Source organism: Macaca fascicularis, chromosome 14, assembly GCF_037993035.2.
Source record: "Macaca fascicularis isolate 582-1 chromosome 14, T2T-MFA8v1.1".
Taxonomy (NCBI): domain Eukaryota; kingdom Metazoa; phylum Chordata; class Mammalia; order Primates; family Cercopithecidae; genus Macaca; species Macaca fascicularis.
Window position 1 is genome coordinate 13,053,843 of NC_088388.1, and position 17,476 is coordinate 13,071,318.

At 50.1% G+C, this 17,476-nt stretch overlaps 1 protein-coding gene across 1 annotated transcript; it reads right to left on the bottom strand.

Annotated features, from left to right (window-relative positions):
- Positions 1-429: 429 nt before the first annotated feature.
- On the bottom strand, positions 430-10,571 carry LOC102141063 (pepsin A-2/A-3). Its single transcript, XM_065528117.2, has 9 exons — positions 10,465-10,571; positions 9,816-9,978; positions 7,414-7,531; positions 6,476-6,594; positions 5,597-5,796; positions 3,225-3,341; positions 2,054-2,198; positions 1,854-1,952; positions 430-744 (listed from the first exon to the last, which is right to left on the bottom strand). Exons 1-9 carry the CDS (start codon positions 10,518-10,520, stop codon positions 595-597), a joined length of 1,167 nt encoding a protein of 388 aa, XP_065384189.1. The 5' UTR covers positions 10,521-10,571; the 3' UTR covers positions 430-594.
- Positions 10,572-17,476: the final 6,905 nt, after the last annotated feature.

A 17,476-nucleotide genomic window follows, 5' to 3' on the forward strand; every position in this document is an offset into this window, starting at 1 on the left:
CTGCTCCCAGCCTTGTCATAATCTCTTACTGGTTTTGGCAGAAGTAAGAAGTTGACTCCCTCAACTAAGAGCTTCAGTGCTATTTTTTCTTTTTTTCTCTCTCTTTTCTTTCTTTTTTTTTTTTTTTGAGATGGAGTCTCTCTGTGTTGCCCAGGCTGGAGTACAATGGCACGATCTCAGCTCTCACTGTCCCTTCTATGAGAAGAGAATGAGCCCAGCATTTTTGGCCCCCAGGTCTTTTTATGATGCTTCCAGCACAGCCCCCTGCAGGCCTCTGTCTTCCTGGCTCTACCATGAAGTGTCCGCTGCTGGGGTCACCCTGTTGGCTGCCATCCAAGTGGATGTGGTCATTTTGGTCCCTGCCCTGGCGTTCTAACCCCAGTGATGTGAAGGAAAAAGACCAGCAAAGAGAAGCGGCTCCACAAAACCTGTTTCAGTAGGTTATGTTTTTATTCTACATTATTGGTAAGACAGGGAACAGGACCAAGACCTCCACACTCCCCTGGGAAGGACAGTCAGGAGAATTAGATACATCTAAAGTGGGCAGAGGACGGAGGTCAGATCTTCCTGGGAGGTGGCTGGAAAGACTTGGGCTTAAGCCACGGGAGCCAGGCCGACCTGGTTGTTTGCCCTGTCGAAGACAGTGAAGTACTGGCGGATGAAGACATCACCCAGGATCCAAAGCTCTCCAGATTCGGTGGGGACGTCCATGCCCTGGAAGCCGCTGATGCAGCTGCCCTGGCTCTGGAGAAAAGGAGAATAAAAGTGGAGTTGAGACGCCGATTCAGCAGTGACAGGCACTGGGTGATAAACATCCAGGGCGCCCATGTCCAGCTGCAAGGCATGTGCAAGGAGGAGCTTCCTGGCTCAGTGTCCAGGGACTCGGCTGTTGTTGGCCTGGAGTTGGCCTGTAGAAGCTGTCCACAGCACGATTGGTTTCTACGCATTACTGGACATTATCTGGCGTTTCTGGCAGGCACAGGAACCCTGACATCAGCATCAGAGCTAAGGCCTTGGGGAGAATTCAGCTGGTAGGAAGGAGTGTGAAAACTCAGCCCACACAGCCTTTTCTCATGATTATTGTGATCCCGACCAGGGGCAAACCGGAGGAGCTGTTAGCCTCTTGCCTCACTAAGTCACTGGGCTGTGACCTTGTCTGCACGTCACCTGGGGAGCTTTGAACCCCCGTAGCCCATCCCATTGCTCAGGCCTTGCCCTCTCCTAATGTAATCAAATCACTGGGGGAGCCCAGGCATCAGTGCTTCTTGTTGAGTAACATCAGTCCACTGGCAAAATCAGTTTTCCACCTGACGTTATAATAATAGAAGGGAGAGTTTTCCTGTGGCTCGTATAGCTAAAGATTTGCTACCTGGTAGAGATGGTAGAGTGTCGGAAGCCCCAGCCTGTGGAAATGAGGATTTCCATTTGCCCAACCCTTGGTAGTTCTGATGTGATGAGTCTCACTTGGTTAACCTAACCGCACTCTGAGGGTGGGGAAAGCTGCCATGTCTACATTTTGGATGAGAAAACTGAGGCTGAGATGAGTTATGGCTTGCTCAGAATCAATGGGCTGGTAATTCAGACCCAGGACTTGGACCCAGGGGTCCAAATAGAATCCTCTTTTCCCTCCATTAACCTTTGCTTCACTTGTTCCCTTAGGGGGCTGTATCCGAGTTCTTATTCCTGCGTTTGTTTTCAATCTGTTCCTTCCCTCCGGAGCTGTCTGGGGCAGATGTTCGTCTGCCTCTGCCTCTCGGCTTCAGCTCGTGGAAGCGCACTTTCCCTCTGCAGAGGGGACTCTGTGGCCACATTCTGTGTGAGCCCCTCTAGTGGATGGTCCAGAGCCCCCTCACCTGCAGGATGTAGGCACTGGGTGGCACAGGATACTGGATTCCATTGATGGTGAAGACGATGTCGGGCAGGCTGCTGATGGCTGAGCAGCTGACCACCATCTGGAAAGAGTGAGGTGAGAAAAGTTACAAGGGTTTTGGTCCCGTGTGCCTGGCACACCCACTATTTGAGTGTAGAACAGAGCCGTCGGGGCTGGACTCACCTCGCCATCTGAGTTCTCGCTGGCTCCGATGTCGCTCTGGATGTTGGCAATGGGGCTGGTTGGGCCGGTCAGCAGAGAGGTGCCGGTGTCAACAATGGCCTGGCAGCCCTCAGCGCAGGCGATGGCCTCTCCGTTCATGGTGATGCTGAGAGCAAGGAGCAAGTGAAGGTCCCTGAGCCCTCAGGGGTACATCTCTCCAAGGAGGAACCAGGAGGTGACCCCAGACATTTCTTCCCCACCCATCCATTGGCCAGTGCGTGAAATTTCTGTTCCTCTCATTCACACACTCATTCATCCTGCATTCATTTACCCAACAAATATTTTACAAGTGCCTACTCTCTGCCAGGCATGGGAAACGCAAAGCTAAACCAGACAGCCTCACAGTTCCAGGCTGCAGGGAGCTCCCGGCCTGGCTGGCAAGATAAGTTATGGTGGCAGAAGGGCAGAATGATAACCCAGGTGTGCGGCAGGGAACAAAACAGGGTCCAGGGTGAGAGGCAGTGGAGGGAAGCAGCCAGGGGAGCAGACACCCAGGGATGCCAGGCAGGTGAAGAGAGAAGGAGGACATCAACAGGGGACGGTATGCGGGGAGGGACAGAGACCAGAGGACTGGGGCAGGAGTTGGAGGAACTGGTGAAATGCTAGCATGGCTGGGCAGACATGAGGTGATCAATGTGTCCTGGTTTACCTGGGATGATCCTAGTTTTAGTACTGAAGTCTTTGTCATGGGAAATTGTTCACTCTTGAGAAATGACTTCACATAATTTCTTAGCCATTTTGCCCTACTTCTAGACTGAAAGTGACAACACATTTCCTCAAGTTGGAGGAGCGTGTGCTGGTTCCCAGGCCCGTTAAATTGAGATGTGTGGACAGGTGGTTGCCCAGCTTTCCCCAGGGATGCTGGTGGATTGTTCTGCCTCCGTGACTATTAGGACAGTGGCTATCTGACCCTTGAAGAGTCTCGGTTTCCCAGACAGCTCTTCCCTCCTCTGCCCGGGACGTGTCTTTCTAGGGTTTCTCTGGCTGGGGCAACTTCCGCCTTCCCCCTGGAGTGTGTTCCCCTGTGTCAGCTGTTCTTGGGGGGATTCTGGAAAGCTGGTTAGCTATGAATCCATAAGGAAATGGAATCTGGGGCCCAGGCCTCGATGCTGCCCATCCAAGGCAGTCTCACCTGTCCACGGAGATCTGCCAGTAACCCTCGACAGAAACAGGAACCCAGTTCAGACTTCCAGTGTAGTAAGAAGAGTCAATGCCACCAAATATCACCACGCTGCCACTCTGGTCATCGCTGTGGAAAGTGAGGGAAGAAGACATGAATTTCTCTGTTCGTTCATTTGTGTGAACAACTGCTGTTGGCTCCTCAGAGCTACCCTTGATTGGGCACTTGGCAGGGCTGTCCTGGGGTGTGACAAATGTGGTTTCTTGTCCTCTTAGGCCAGGGCCCACGCAGTGGACACTGTCACTGTTATTTCCACTTCCCATGAGGACACTGAGCCTGAGGGAGGTGAGGTCACCTGCCCAAGGTCACACAGCGGGGGAGTGGTGGAACTACGTTTGGAAGAACACGGGTCTTTTAGGTTGATGTGTGGTTTCCACTGTGGTACTCACTCTAGTTGCCATGGCGACCCCAGGGATGTGAATGGGTGACAGTGTCGGCTCTTAAGGACTTGATGGTGGAGATCTCTTGTTCTTAGCTGGGAGCAGTTTTGCCCCCAGGGGAATGTCTGGAGACATTTTGGATTGATTGGGTGGGGGTAGTGGATGCTACTGGCATCTAATGTTTAGAGGCTGGGGATGCTGCCAAATGTCCTACAATGCATGGGACAGTCCCTGGCAAGGACTTATGCTGGTCTGAAATGTTAATAATGCCCAGATTGAGAGACTCAGATCTAGCTGGGGAGATACAACGGCCCCACGTGAAATATTTAAGTGCTCATAAAGGCAGATTATGTTTCAGAGCCACCTTGAACATCAACTGGCCAAGAGGAACACATGACAAAGAGCCTTCCTGTTGTAAATTGCAGGAGTCCTTGTTATTTCAATATTCATTTTCTAAATCTCTGCAGTTTCAGGGTAGATGCAGAACAAATGTAGATGGCAATAAGAAATCAGTCATCGGAGAACTGGCCATGTATAAAACATGACCCCCTCACTGAACCCACCCACCTTTGCTGTGAACGTCTCACAGTGTAATGCTATACAGTGAGGACCTAGACACATAGTTACCAACCGAGGAAACAAGTGAATGACGGCGAACCCTTTCAAAAGAGGAGGACGTTCCTGAGTGTTAGAGGAACGTTGAGTGTCTTAAGAAAGTGGATGATGCCCTCAGATGTTCTTGCGTAACACTCTACTCAGCCCAGATTGACATTTGATTTATTCTTTGTTCATTTGTTTGTTTGTTCATGTATTTCTTTGTTCATTCCTAGAATTAGCCCACGGTCACAAATGGAACCTAGGTTTTATTAAATCACAAAAGAAACTTGCTTTCATGATTTAAAAATGTCATCATCCATGATATATCTTGATCAAATCTTTTCATTTTTGTGTTATGGAATTTTGTTCTGTTTTAAGTGTATTCACTTTATTTATTTATTTATTTTCTGAGATGGAGTCTCGCTCTGTTGCCCAGGCTGGAATGCAGTGGCACAATCCTGGCTCACTGCAACCTCAACCTCCCAGGCTCAAGCGATTCTCCCCGCCTCAGCCTCCTGAGTAGCTGGGTGTACTGGTGCCTGCCACCACGCCTGGCTAATTTTTGTATTTTTTAGTAGAGACAGGGTTTTGCCATGTTGGCCAGGCTGGTCTTGAACTCCTGACTTCAGGTGATCCTCCTGTCTCAGACTCCCAAAGTGCTTGCATTACAAGCATGAACCACCATATCTGGCCAAGTGTATTCATTTTTTTTTTTTTTTTTTTTTTTTTTTTTTGAGACGGAGTCTTGCTCTGTCGCCCAGGCTGGGGTGCAGTGGCCAGATCTCAGCTCACTGCAAGCTCCGCCTCCCGGGTTTACGCCATTCTCCTGCCTCAGCCTCCCGAGTAGCTGGGACTACAGGCGCCCGCCACCTTGCCCGGCTAGTTTTTTTTTGTATTTTTTAGTAGACATGGGGTTTCACCGTGTTAGCCAGGATGGTCTTGATCTCCTGACCTCGTGATCCGCCCGTCTCGGCCTCCCAAAGTGCTGGGATTACAGGCTTGAGCCACCGCGCCCGGCCAAGTGTATTCATTTTTAATGACATCTTTGGGGGCCAAGGATGAAGGAACTGGCACTGAAGGGCAAATGGCTGATGACATTTGAGTTGTGCACATCAAGGGGATAAAGTCGCTGGTAAATGAGGTGGAGTGCACATGGCCCATCAGAGAGAGACTTGGCACTATCTGTCTGCAAAGACACATTTCTGTAGCCTCAGACATTGACTTTCCAAATGCCTTGCTTCCCTAGACCCTCTCCATCGCAGCCAGCCTCGGACAGCTCCTGCTGGGCCAGAACACTGTGACCTCTGGAGGGGGAGGTGGGAGGAGGCCCCTCTCCACCCAACTTACGCGCTCAGGTAGACAGAGAAGAGGTCCTGAGAAACCAGGCCCTGGTTCCAGATGTTGTCAAAGACGGGTGTGGCCCCGGACGAGGAAATGCTGGGGTAGGCCAGCCCCAGGATGCCGTCGAAGGGAGCATAATACAGGAAGGAGCCGGGTTCGGTCTCGCTCAAGCCGAAGATCTGATTGGTGTCCGAGATGCCTCCAACCTGGGTGGGGGAACCGAGATGATATTCACCCTCAGGTCACGTTCACTGAGCTCTGGGTGCCAGCCTCAGGCCTACAGCTGCCCTGGTTCATCCCATGCAGGACTTGGCTGCCAGGGTATCAGCCCGGAAGGAGGGGAGAGGGACTGTCTCCTGGAATGCTCGTTCCTCTGCTGGAGGTAACCATGGCATCTGATCTGCAGATGGCCACGGTCTATGACTCAGTGTGAGATTTTGCTGGAGAACCGATATTCGCTGTGTGTTTGTGTTACGGATGAACAAATGCAAAGCAGACCCCGGACGAATCAGGGCCTTTGACCCCTGCCATGCCCCAAAAGTAGCAGAGCGGGCTTGTGGAGATTTCCTGACGTGCGGGGGCTTCAGGTCGGGAGAAGGAGGAAGAAGAGGAGGTGCTAGTAGAGAATTGAGCCTTTACGGACTCTCTCCACCCTCCATAACATTCTGCTTGGGTGGAGCTGAGGCTGGCTTATGGCTCCCGGCAGCCCACCCTTTTACTCACTGCCACCCGAGTTAGCAACGTCTGTGACATCTCTGCTGCTTCTCCCCCAGCCCGTACCCCCAATCAGGTTACTTTTGTGATCACCGAGACTCATCGTGCTGGAATAAGCTGATTCTGGGGGTGCCTGATGGCGGGGTGCAGCGGAAGCCTGCAGGCGCCCACCTGGACAGTGTCGTATCCGAGGATGCCTGTCATGCTGCCGGTGCCGTAGGTGATGGAGACTGTCCCGCTGGTGGACTGGTAGGTGGAGGAATCCTGAGGGTTGAAGCGGTTGTGGTTGGCTGCAAGGGCAAGCAGTGATTGTCAGTCTCAGAGCTGGGTGAAGGTCACAGGCTGGGATGTCTTCCTGGGATGGGGTGCCCTGGCCCCAGGAAGGGCTCTGGAGGTGAGCAGTGACCTTTCCCCCTAGACCCTTGGACCCCAAGAGACCCCATGTTCTGTCCTGTCTCATTGAACTCCTGGGACCATTCACTGATGGCAGGTTCCCAGCCAACCCCAAGGGCCTCCCGGGGACTCCCCAGGCCAACATTGAGCTGAGCAGGCTGGTGGCTGCCCAGTGATGAGCGCTTTCACCCTCCAGCCCCCAGCCGGTGCTCCCGTTATGTTGTGGAAGAAGCTGGAGGCACCTCATCTTAATTAAAACTCAGGTGAATACATTAGAAGAGGAAGGAACCTGTAACACATATTGCTCATCACCTCCAAAGACAAGCTCTCTTTCGTTAGCAAACAATGATTTTTCTTTTTTTTAAACGAGCTCAGCACTCACCTCTAGCATGTCCTAGTGGGCTATTCTACAGCCCGTTGGCCCTGTCTTGCTTTGGGCCCCTATACATCCTCTCCCAGGCTGTGGTTATTTTGGGGAACTTCTCTCTGCCCTCAGACTGGAAAATCTTTGACCGCAGGGATCATATCATTCATCCCTTTACCCCGTGGAGCACCTGCGCCCAGTGCCTGGCACGTAGTAGGTGCTCAGTAAATGCCTGTTGAGTGGCTCCAGCAGGTTTGGGGGGGAGGTGTCTGAAGCCCACGGGTGTCCAGGGTTCCCCAGGGTCAGCTGGGGCTGGGGATCGAGACTGGGGTGGGGCGGGCTGGGAACTTACTGCACGCGAGACTGGAGCAGTAGACTGAGGGTACCCACAGGTTGGAGGATCCGGTGTCAAAGATCACGGTGAAATCCTGGGCAGGGGTTCCGATGCCGATAGTGCCGAAGTACTCCATCTGCCGAGGCCGGGACAGCGCAGTTCATGGACCGGGGTCTCTCTGTCGGGGCCTCCCTAGGGGCTCTCTCTGGGTCATCTCCTCGGTGTGCCTCTCTACCTTTTCCTTCCCTCCTCACAGTTCTTGTCTTTCTCTTCCCAGCCACCGCCTTCATCCTTCAAAGCCCAGCCCTGGTATCCCTTCCTCCTTGAAGTTTTCCCTGATTGCTCCCCCAATTTACCCTCTGCTCTCTCCTAAGCACCACAAGCACCTAACAATCTGCTGCTCCCTATTCAGCCATTGTCTTGTCTGTCACAGTCTTCCCATCCTTACAGCACAGAGTATCTGGGTGGAACCTTCTAGCACTGGGCAAGTGACAGCTTAAGTGCTTGTGCCTTAAATTGTTTATCGGAAGCTAAGCAAGCTACCTAAAGATGGAAACCTGGCCGATTTTCTTATTTCTACATCTAGATGTGTACAGTAGGTTGCAAGAAAGGGCATTGCCAGTATTTTTCTTCTTCTTCTTCTTCTTTTTTTTTTTTTTTTGAGGCAAGTCTCGCTCGGTTGTCCAGGCTGGAGTGCAGTGGCATGATCTCGGCTCACTGCAGCCTCTGCCTCCTGGGTTCCAGTGATTCTCCTGCCTCAGTCTCCCAAGTAGCTGGGATGACAGGTGTATGCCATCACTCCTGGCTAATTTTTGTATTTGTAGTAGTGACAGAGTTTCACCATGTTTCCAGGCTGGTCTCAAACTCCTGACTTCAAGTGATCCACCCACCTCAGCCAACCAACCAGTATTTTTCTTCTGAGTGGCAGCATTTTCCCCCCTTGCTGGCTCTGTTCCCGCCACACTGGTCTGCTTGCTGCTCCTTGGCGATGAGCAGTCCCTCCTGCCCTAGGGCCTTTGCACTGGGTATTTCTTGTGCTATGAAAATGTTTATTCTAGATCTTTCTTTGGTTGATCCTTTTTTCGAAAATCAATCATTCGGGTCTCTAGTCAAATGTCCCCTCTGCCAACAGGCCTTCTGTGACCACTTTATCTAAATTTGCCCTCTCTCGATCTTCTTTTTCCTCATACTCCAATTAATTAATTTGTCTTGGCCCTCATCAGTACCTGAAATTATCCTCCACGCTTGCTTATCTGTCATCCCCTGTAGAATATAAGCTCCAGGAACTTTGTTTATTCACCATCGTTTTGGCAACTTGCATAGCCTCTGGCACATAGAGAGGTGCCAATATTTGCTAAATATTTGTTAACTAAATAAATGCGCTAACTAAGCCTCTTACCAAGGGCCTGCCAGACCCCATGCTAAGCACTCCAGAAAACATGATTGCGTGAATTCCTGGCAACAACCTCTGTTGGTAGATATTAGTGTTTCTGTTTTCCAGACCAAGAAACGGGCTCAGAGGATTTCAATGTCTTGGCCAAGGTCCTGTGGCTTAGAGGCACTAGAACCCACATTTGCAACAGGTCTGCTGGATGGCAGAGGCCAATCTCTGAACCACAGTCATCACTGCTCTGTGCCCTCTGCCCTGTGCCAGGCACAGAGGGGACATACGATATCTGTGGGAAGGCAGGGTGTTTGCTGTCGGGTCTCAAATAATAGAGTGATCTTTCTGAAACTCGGATCTGATTTTGTCACCCCCTGTTTAAGATAAATCAGTGGCAGTTAGGATGGAGCCTCTCTCCGTCCACCCCTCGGCTCCTCGGGCCGCAGTCTGCAGCACCCTTCTTCCCTCCCTCTGGGCTCTCCTTCAAATGCCCTGTGCTCCCGCCTGCACAGGGTTCGGCACAAGTGATCAGGCTGTGTGGAGTTCTGTCTTCTTCTCTTGGAAATTCCCGCTCTTCCTGCATGGCTCCCGGGAGGCTCCCTGCCCAAGTGGCAGAGTCTTGTAGTGTGACACATTCACTCTGTGGTCCTCCTGCTGCCTGTTCTTTTCATTGGTTTGCAAAACTCCTTGATTACTGTCTTTGTCTCCTCGGCTATGACTTTGCTTACCGCGGTTTCCACCTGAGCCCCGCACAGGCCCTGACATGTAAGCACAGGCCGTGACATGTAACGAGGTGCTCAGAAGAAATAAACATTGCATGAACGAGTGAAGGAATGAATGAATGAACAAAAAGCAGCAGCTCTGAGTGTGAGCTTTCCTGCCTGCCCGGGGCCACTGACACCTAGGGGGCAGACCCTGGGTCACTGCCTGGAGCCTCAGAGCCCCGGCCCATCCTCCAAGACCCCAGGGAAACTCTCTTTCCTGCGGGCCAAGTCCTCAGAGCAGAGCTGGCCCTGCCGCTTGCCCACACACTCACATCCAGGTAGTTCTCCAGGGGCTGTTCGTCTATCAGGGTGGGCGCCTCCGCCTGGGGGAAGTACTTGCTGGCTGGGTTGAAGTTGTGCTTCTTCAGGAAGTCCTTCAGCAGGCCATGCTCGGACAGGTTGCGCCTCAAGGACTTCTTTCTGACGAGGGGGACCCTGTGGATTGGAGGAGGAAGAGGAATTAGGCAAGGATTCTGCTCACCGGGTGCTGTGGCAGCCCCAGAAGGGAAGGGAAGCTGGTCTAAGAGAGGAAGAAGGAAGGAAGGGAGTCGCTCCCACATCTGTGCAATAATGGAAAGAAGTTAAGCTGCCTAGTGGTGGAGCTGGAACCAAACCCAGGCTGGACTCTTAACCAGCTGGTCTAAGAGAGGAAGATGGAAGGAAGGGAGGAGCTCCCACGTCTGTGCAATAATGCAAAGAAGTTAAGTTGACTAGGGCTGGAGCTGGGAACCAGACTCGGGCTGGGCCCGAGTTTTAACCACATCTGCAGAGCTGCCTCCCAAAAGGGCAGAGAGAGAGGCAGACAAGGGGGATGGAGACAGCCAAAGAGAGAGAGGAAAAAAAGGGAAGAAGGAAGACACAGGAGTAAAGAAGGGCGATGTGGGAGGCAGGCATCTTCACACCCATGCCACCCGGACTCACTTGTGGATGATGCACTCAGAGAGCGCCACCAGACCCAGCAGCAGCAGCCACTTCATGGTTCTTCCCGGGTCCCAACTCCAGGGAGAAGCAAGACGGGAGGAAGGTGCAGAGCAGCAGCATGAGCTGCCCCTTATATACAACTTGGGTCCTGCCTTATCGGACTCTTTGAAAGTCACCGGTTTCCCTGATCCCAAACAGAAAAGCTCCTGATAAGATTGTTGCTGCCCCAAGCCAAGTTCTGATACTGTTCCAGCTGAGGCACTTTCCATTGTAACCTTGCACCATTGTGGGGGTGGGGGGGGTTGACATGGGGGTGGACCTGCAGGGAGAGAGAGGAACAATGACCTGGAGGCCCCTTCCCTTCCCTTGCCTTCCCTTCCCTTCCCTTTCTTTCCCTTCCGTTCCCTCCCCTCCCCTCCCTTCCCCTCCCCTCCCTTCGCCTCCTCTCCCCTCCCGTCCCCTCCCCTCCCCTCCCCTCTCCTCCCTTCCCTTCCCTATTTCTCTCTTTCTCTCTCTCCCCTCCCCTCCCCTCCCTTCCCCTCCCCTTCCCTTCCCTTCCCTTCCCTTCCCTTCCCTTCTCTTTTTCCCTCTTTCTCTCTTTTTCCTTTTTTTTTGTGACAGAGTTTTGCTCTGTCGTCCAGCCAGAGGCTTATTTCTTTCCTTTCCTTTCTGGCTTACTTTTGGTGGCAACTGGGCTGAGTCTGGGAAGGAGATGTGCGCAGTACATGGGGGAGGAGGGAGAGAGCACCGGCAGAATGCTGCCTTCCCTTCCTGGAGGAGGCAAACTTGAGACCGGCCAGGTATTTCTTTGGAATCTGTGTCCCTCCCTTTCTGCACCTCTTCTCTTTCTTTTGGTCCCTTCCCACCCTCTCCACTTTTGAGATCCCACCTGGGTGTGATTTCTCCAGGTGCTCCAGGCTTATAACTGGGCTGAAATCAGCAACAATGGAGCAAAGCAATCTGGGCAAAGAATTCATACTCGTGGGTGAGTGACTTAGAAAGAGGATGCTTAGCTGGGTGCCGTGGCTCACGCTTGTAATCCCAGTACTTTGGGAGGCTGAGGCAGGTGAATCACCTGAGGTCAGGAGTTCAAGACCAGCCTGGTCAACATAGTGAAACCCCATCTCTACTAAAAGTAGAGAAGTTAGCTGGGCATGGTGGTGGGCACATGTAATCCCAGTTACTCAGGAGGCTGAGGCAGGAGAATCGCTTGAACCCAGGAGGCAGAGGTTGTGAGAGGTGAAGTCGGCTGAGCTTCTGAGTCAAGTGGGGACTTGGAGAACTTTTGTGTCTGGCTAAGGGATTGTAAATGCACCAATCAGCACTCTGTGTCTAGCTAAAGGATTGTAAATGCACCAATCAGAACTCTGTGTCTAGCTAAAGGATTGTAAATGCACCAATCAGCACTCTGTGTCTAGCTAATGGGGTGGAGACTTGGAGAACTTTTGTGTCTACCTAAAGGATTGTAAATGCACCAATCAGCTCTCTGTAAAATGGACCAGTCAGCTCTCTGTAAAATGGACCAATCAAAAGGATGAGGGTGGGGCCAAATAAGGGAATGAAAGCAGGCCACTGGAGCCAGCAGTGGCAACCCCTTTGGGTCACCTTCTAGGCTGTGGAAGCTTTGTTCTTTCACTCTTCTCTTCGCAATAAATCTTGCTACTGCTCAACTCTTTGGGTGTGCACTACCTTTATGAGCTATAACTCTCACTGCGAAGGTCTGCAGCTTCACTCCTGAAGCCAGCGAGATCACAAATCCACCAGGAGGAAGGAACAACTCTGGACGCCACCTTTAAGAGCTGTTACACTCACTGAGAAGGTCTGCAGCTTCACTCCTGAAGCCAGCAAGACCACGAACCCACCAGAAGGAAGAAACTCCAGACATATCTGAACATCTGAAGAAACAAACTGTGGACACACCATCTTTAAGAACTGTAACACTCACCGTGAGGGTCCGCGGCTTCATTCTTGAAGTCAGCGACACCAAGAACCCCGGAAGGAACCAATTCTGGATACAGTTGCAGTAAGCTGAGATCCTGCCACTGCACTCCAGCCTTGGCGACAGAGCTAGACTCCGTCTCAAACAAACAAATAAACAAAAAACAAAAAACAAAAAAAGAAAGGAAGAAAGAGGATGCTTACCAAAGCAATGGATCCTCCACTTTGTGAACATTTATTCAGTGGACAAAGTAGAGTGAAAACTCTGATGCATAAATTACTGGGGAGGAGGACAGGGGAGTGGGGTAGTCCCCAGGTAGATAGGAAGCCCTGTCTCAGGGTCTTGTTCTGAAATCAGATCCCCTGGGGCATCCTGAGACTGTCCAGCCATGAGAGCTACAGGTTCTGTTAAAGCTCCAAGTTGCCTCCAGTGCCTCCAGGTGAGTATTCAGAAGTGGGCAGTGTGGATAAGTTCAGGGACAGTGGTGGTTAGTAAAAAACACGTTGACATTTCAGTCTTCTCTGTTAGCTGACATGTTTGTGCCCCAAATGTGAATCCTGGGCCTGTTTTTTTTTCTTTTTTTTTCTAAGCAGTCAATCTCACTCCAGTATGACTAGCGCTTCTATTTGCCACGTTCACGTCTTCTGGTGCCTGCTTCTCTTCCTCTCTCTTTCCTCCCTCTCAAGCCTCTCTCTAGCACTCTCTCTCTCTCTCTCTCTTTTTTTTTCTTTGAGACAGGGTCTTATTCTATCACTCAGGGTGGAATGTAGTGGCATGATCACGGCTTACTGCAGCCTCAACCTCCCACGCTTAATCAGTCCTCTGGTCTCAGGCTCTGAGTAGCTGGGACTAAAGTCATGAGCCACTACACCCAGCTAACTTTTGTATTTTCTGTAGAGACAGGGCTTCACTATGCGACCCAGGCTGGTTTCGAACTCCTGGGCTCAAGCGATCTTCCTGCCTCAGCCTCTCAAAGTGCTGGGATTACAGTGAACCACAGCGCACCTGGCCCTCTCTCTCTTTATGGAAACATAATATTTTACATATATTTTGAATACCTGTGATATTCTGTTACATGCATAGAAAGAGTAATGATCAAGTCAGGGTAATTGGAGTATCCATCACCTTAAGTATGGGTTGATCCTAGCACTCATACGAAGAACTTGATGGTCCTGACGGTGCCTGCGTAAGTTCTGGGGGCACCAGATGGAATCTCCTCACTCAAGGCTGCCACCAAATGGAAGGGAGGGAACTTGGAGCCCAAGGATGGGCACTGATTTTGGGGGCACAGCTTCTCTGGGGTCCACATGGGAATTTTAAGCAGAGGAGAAGTATATTTGGGAAGCAGAAGGAAGATGCCCCAGGCAGAAACCTGCAAGCCCCTTAACACATTCATTCGAATGCCTGATTGTGCACTCGCTGTGTACCGTGCAGGGATGCTCTAGCTGCTGGAGGTACATCCCTGAGCGTGGTAGGAATAGGCCGTGCCTTTGGCGCGTTTGTGGTCAATTCAAGGGAAAGCTGGTGTGGAAGGGGCTCTTTCTTTCCACCTGGATGGATATTTGGATCACATTGAGGGGAAGCTCTCGGATTGGTGAGGATGATAATGTTTCTCCACATTAGAGATTTTAGCATCCTGAGGGGCGCTGGTATGCTTGCTGACACCAATACAGGGTTATGGCAGAGAGACTCTAGGATGGCCCTCAATTATTCATGCTGCTGGTGTTCACACCCCTGTGTAATCCCCTCCCCTTTTGTGTAGGCAGGACTTGCTTCTAACCAACAGGATACAGCAAAGTAGATGGGATGTTGCTTCTGCGATTACATTATACAGGCTCATAGCTTGTGTTTTGCTAGCACACTCTCTGTATAGACTCTTCCCCTTGCTGGCTCTGAGAAAGAAAGCTGCCCTATAAAGAGGCCCAAGGGGAAGGAACCAAGGGTGGCCTCCAGCTGACAGCCAGCAAGGAACTCAGGCTTTCAGTGCAGCAATCTGTAAGTAACTGAATCCTGCCAGTAACCGTGTGAGCATGGAAGCAGATCCTTCTCCCGTCGAGCCTCAGATGAGACCACAGACCAGGCTGACATCCCTGACTGACAGAGGCCTCTGTTGAATGGAGCCTGGATTCCTGAGCCAAAGAAACTGTGAGATAGTCAATGTGAGTTGTTGTAAGTCATGAAATGTGTGTTAAGTTGTCATCAGTGTCTTCAGCAATAGAAAACAGGACTGGAAACCTCGTTGAAATCTCCAGAAAGATCCACCTGGCTGCCTCTTGCTCTTCCGTGTTTTGAGACCTTTTCAGTGCTCTGCTAGGTGGTTTTCTGCTCAGGCAATGTGAGTGATCTGAAATGGGGAAAGGTGACATTGTTGGTCAGGTCATCTGCAAACCTCCCTCAACACAGCAGTGCTTATATTTCTGTGGCTCTTTGTGCTTTTCTGAATGCTTTGAATTATTTTTAAAAAGAATTATTATACGATTACCCCCAGTTTTTCCCAACTGACATAGCTCAGAGGGGTTAAGTGATCAGTGCAGGTTCACATAACTAAGTAATGACACAGGTGGGACCTGAACCTGGGTCTCAGGAGGCTCTGGTCCCTGGCCAGACTGTGTGACCATGTACATCCACCCGGTTTCTGTTCATGGGTTAGTGTGTGACATGAACATTCAATGATGGCTGCAGCCTCTGTCCCAGGGGCACTTGGAGAAGCCATTCCACTCAGCCCCCGTTACCAGAGGAACCTTGGGATGGAAAAGGGAATCCTGATTCTGCCATCACATGCTCCCATGAGATCTGATTGTCAGCCAGGGCTGATCCGTGGCTGCCAGCAAGGAAGCCACATCATCTCATTGTACCAGACTGGCCCGGCAGAAAGATTAGACAACAACGTTTACTTTGCCATTAGCCCTGCCTAGTCCTCAGTATGATAATGCCTGGCTTTCAGGGGCACTGGTAGCAGTGTCTGTAATGCAGGGCAGCCCCTGCCAAGGGCACAGGTGTTCAGAAATGTTCCATGAACAAATCAAGCAATGGAATGAAATCTAAGGAACTCAATCCTGGCAAGCCTGGGACGGAGCACTGAAGCAGGATAAGGGTTATCGAACTGTTCTGATAGGCATTGGGGCAACTGGTCCCCTAGCAGCTTTCAATCACAGTGTTCAGAAATGTTCCATGAACAAATCAAATCAAGCAATGGAATGAAATCTAAGGAACTCAATCATGGCAAGCCTGGGACAGAGCACTTAAGCAGGAAAAGTGTTATCGAGCTGTTCTGATAGGCATTGGGGCGACTGGTCCCCTAGCAGCTTTCAATCAACGTCTCACCCCAGGGACACAATCTTCCAACAAGAAAGAGAACATTGTGTTCTCCACTCCCCAGTCCTAGACCTGGCCTGCTTCTCCAGAGATGCATACAGCTTTTAAAAGTTAAATTTATGATAACTTTTTTGGCTCAAGCATAGAAGTAATACATGATCACTGTAGATTATTTATAAGTAAATAAAAATTTTAAAATTACTTATAATCCCACTACCCAGAACTAACCACCATTAGTGTAGTAAATGAATATATTGACTTACTTACAAAGATAGGACCACAAGATATGGCACACATTGTTTTGCAACCAACCCGCTTTGATGGGACCAGCTTGCTTCTGCTGCGCTGCAACCTGAACCTGCTTTTAAAAGAAAATTCACGGTCCTGTATTTTCCAAGTCATTTTTAATGAATATACATTATCATTTTTAAACCTTTCTTGAAATATAATATGCACACAGAAAGGTGCATATCATAAGAAACAGCTTGATGAATTTTCACAAACCAAGCACACGCATGTAACCACAACCTAGACCCAGCAAAAGAGCATTTCAGGTACCCCCGGATCCCACCCCAGGCTGTTACCAGTCACTATCCCAGTGCCAAAGCAAGCGTATCACTACTCTAATTTCCAAACAGCAAAGATTTATTTCACCTGTTTTTGTACTTTTGATACACATCAAAAGTACCACATAACAAGCACTTTTTCTGTGTTGAGCTTCTTTGCTCAATATCATGTTTAGGAGAGGCATCCATGAATGGTGTTGTGTGGAGTTGTTACTGAGTCCTGTTCATTGCTGTGTATCATTCCACTGCATCAATATACCCTCTACTTATCTCTTTTCCAGTTCATAGGCATTTGGGTAGCTTCTAGTGTGAGGTTCTTAGGAACAGTGCTCTATGAACGTTCTCTTATAACACACATCTTCTTTCTTTTCCTTTTATTTATTTATTAAAAACAATAGAAGTGAAGTCTTGCTATGTTGCTCAGGCTGGTCTTGAACTCTTGGCCTCAAGCAGTCCTCCCGCCTTGGCTTTCCCAAGTGCTGAGGTTACACCATGAGCTACTGTGCCTGGCTCTTTTTTTTTTTAATTGAAATGTAATAATTGTACATATTATTGGGTACATACGGATGTTTCCGTACATGTAATGTTTAGTGATCAGATCAGAGTAATTAGCATATTTATCATCTTGAACATTGATCATTCCTTTGTTTTTTTTGAGACAGAATCTTGCTCTGTCACCCAGGCTGAAGTGCAATGGCGCCATCTCGGCTCACTGCAACCTCTGCCTCCCGGCTTCAGAAGATTCTCCTGACTCAGCTGCCCTAGTAGCTGGGATTACAGGTGCCTGCCACCACGCCCGGCTAATTTTTGTATTTGTAGTAGAGATGGGGTTTCACCATGTTGGCCAGACTAGTCTCGAACTCCTGAACCCAGGTGATCTGCCGACCTCGGCCTCCCAAAGTGCTGGGATTACAAGTGTGAGCCACTGCGCCTGGCCTTATCATTCCTCTGTTTTGGGAGCATTCAATATCTTCCCTCTAGATATTTGAAACTATATTACATACTATAGCTAATTACAGTCTACATTCTAATGTGTACATTCTAATACACAGTATTTTATTTTATTTTATTTTATTTTGATACAGTGTCTTGCTCCTGCTCCATCACCCAGGCTAGAGTGCAGAAGCACAATTATGGCTCACCATAGCCTTGACCTCCCGGGCTCAAGCAATCCTCCCACCTCAGCCTCTCA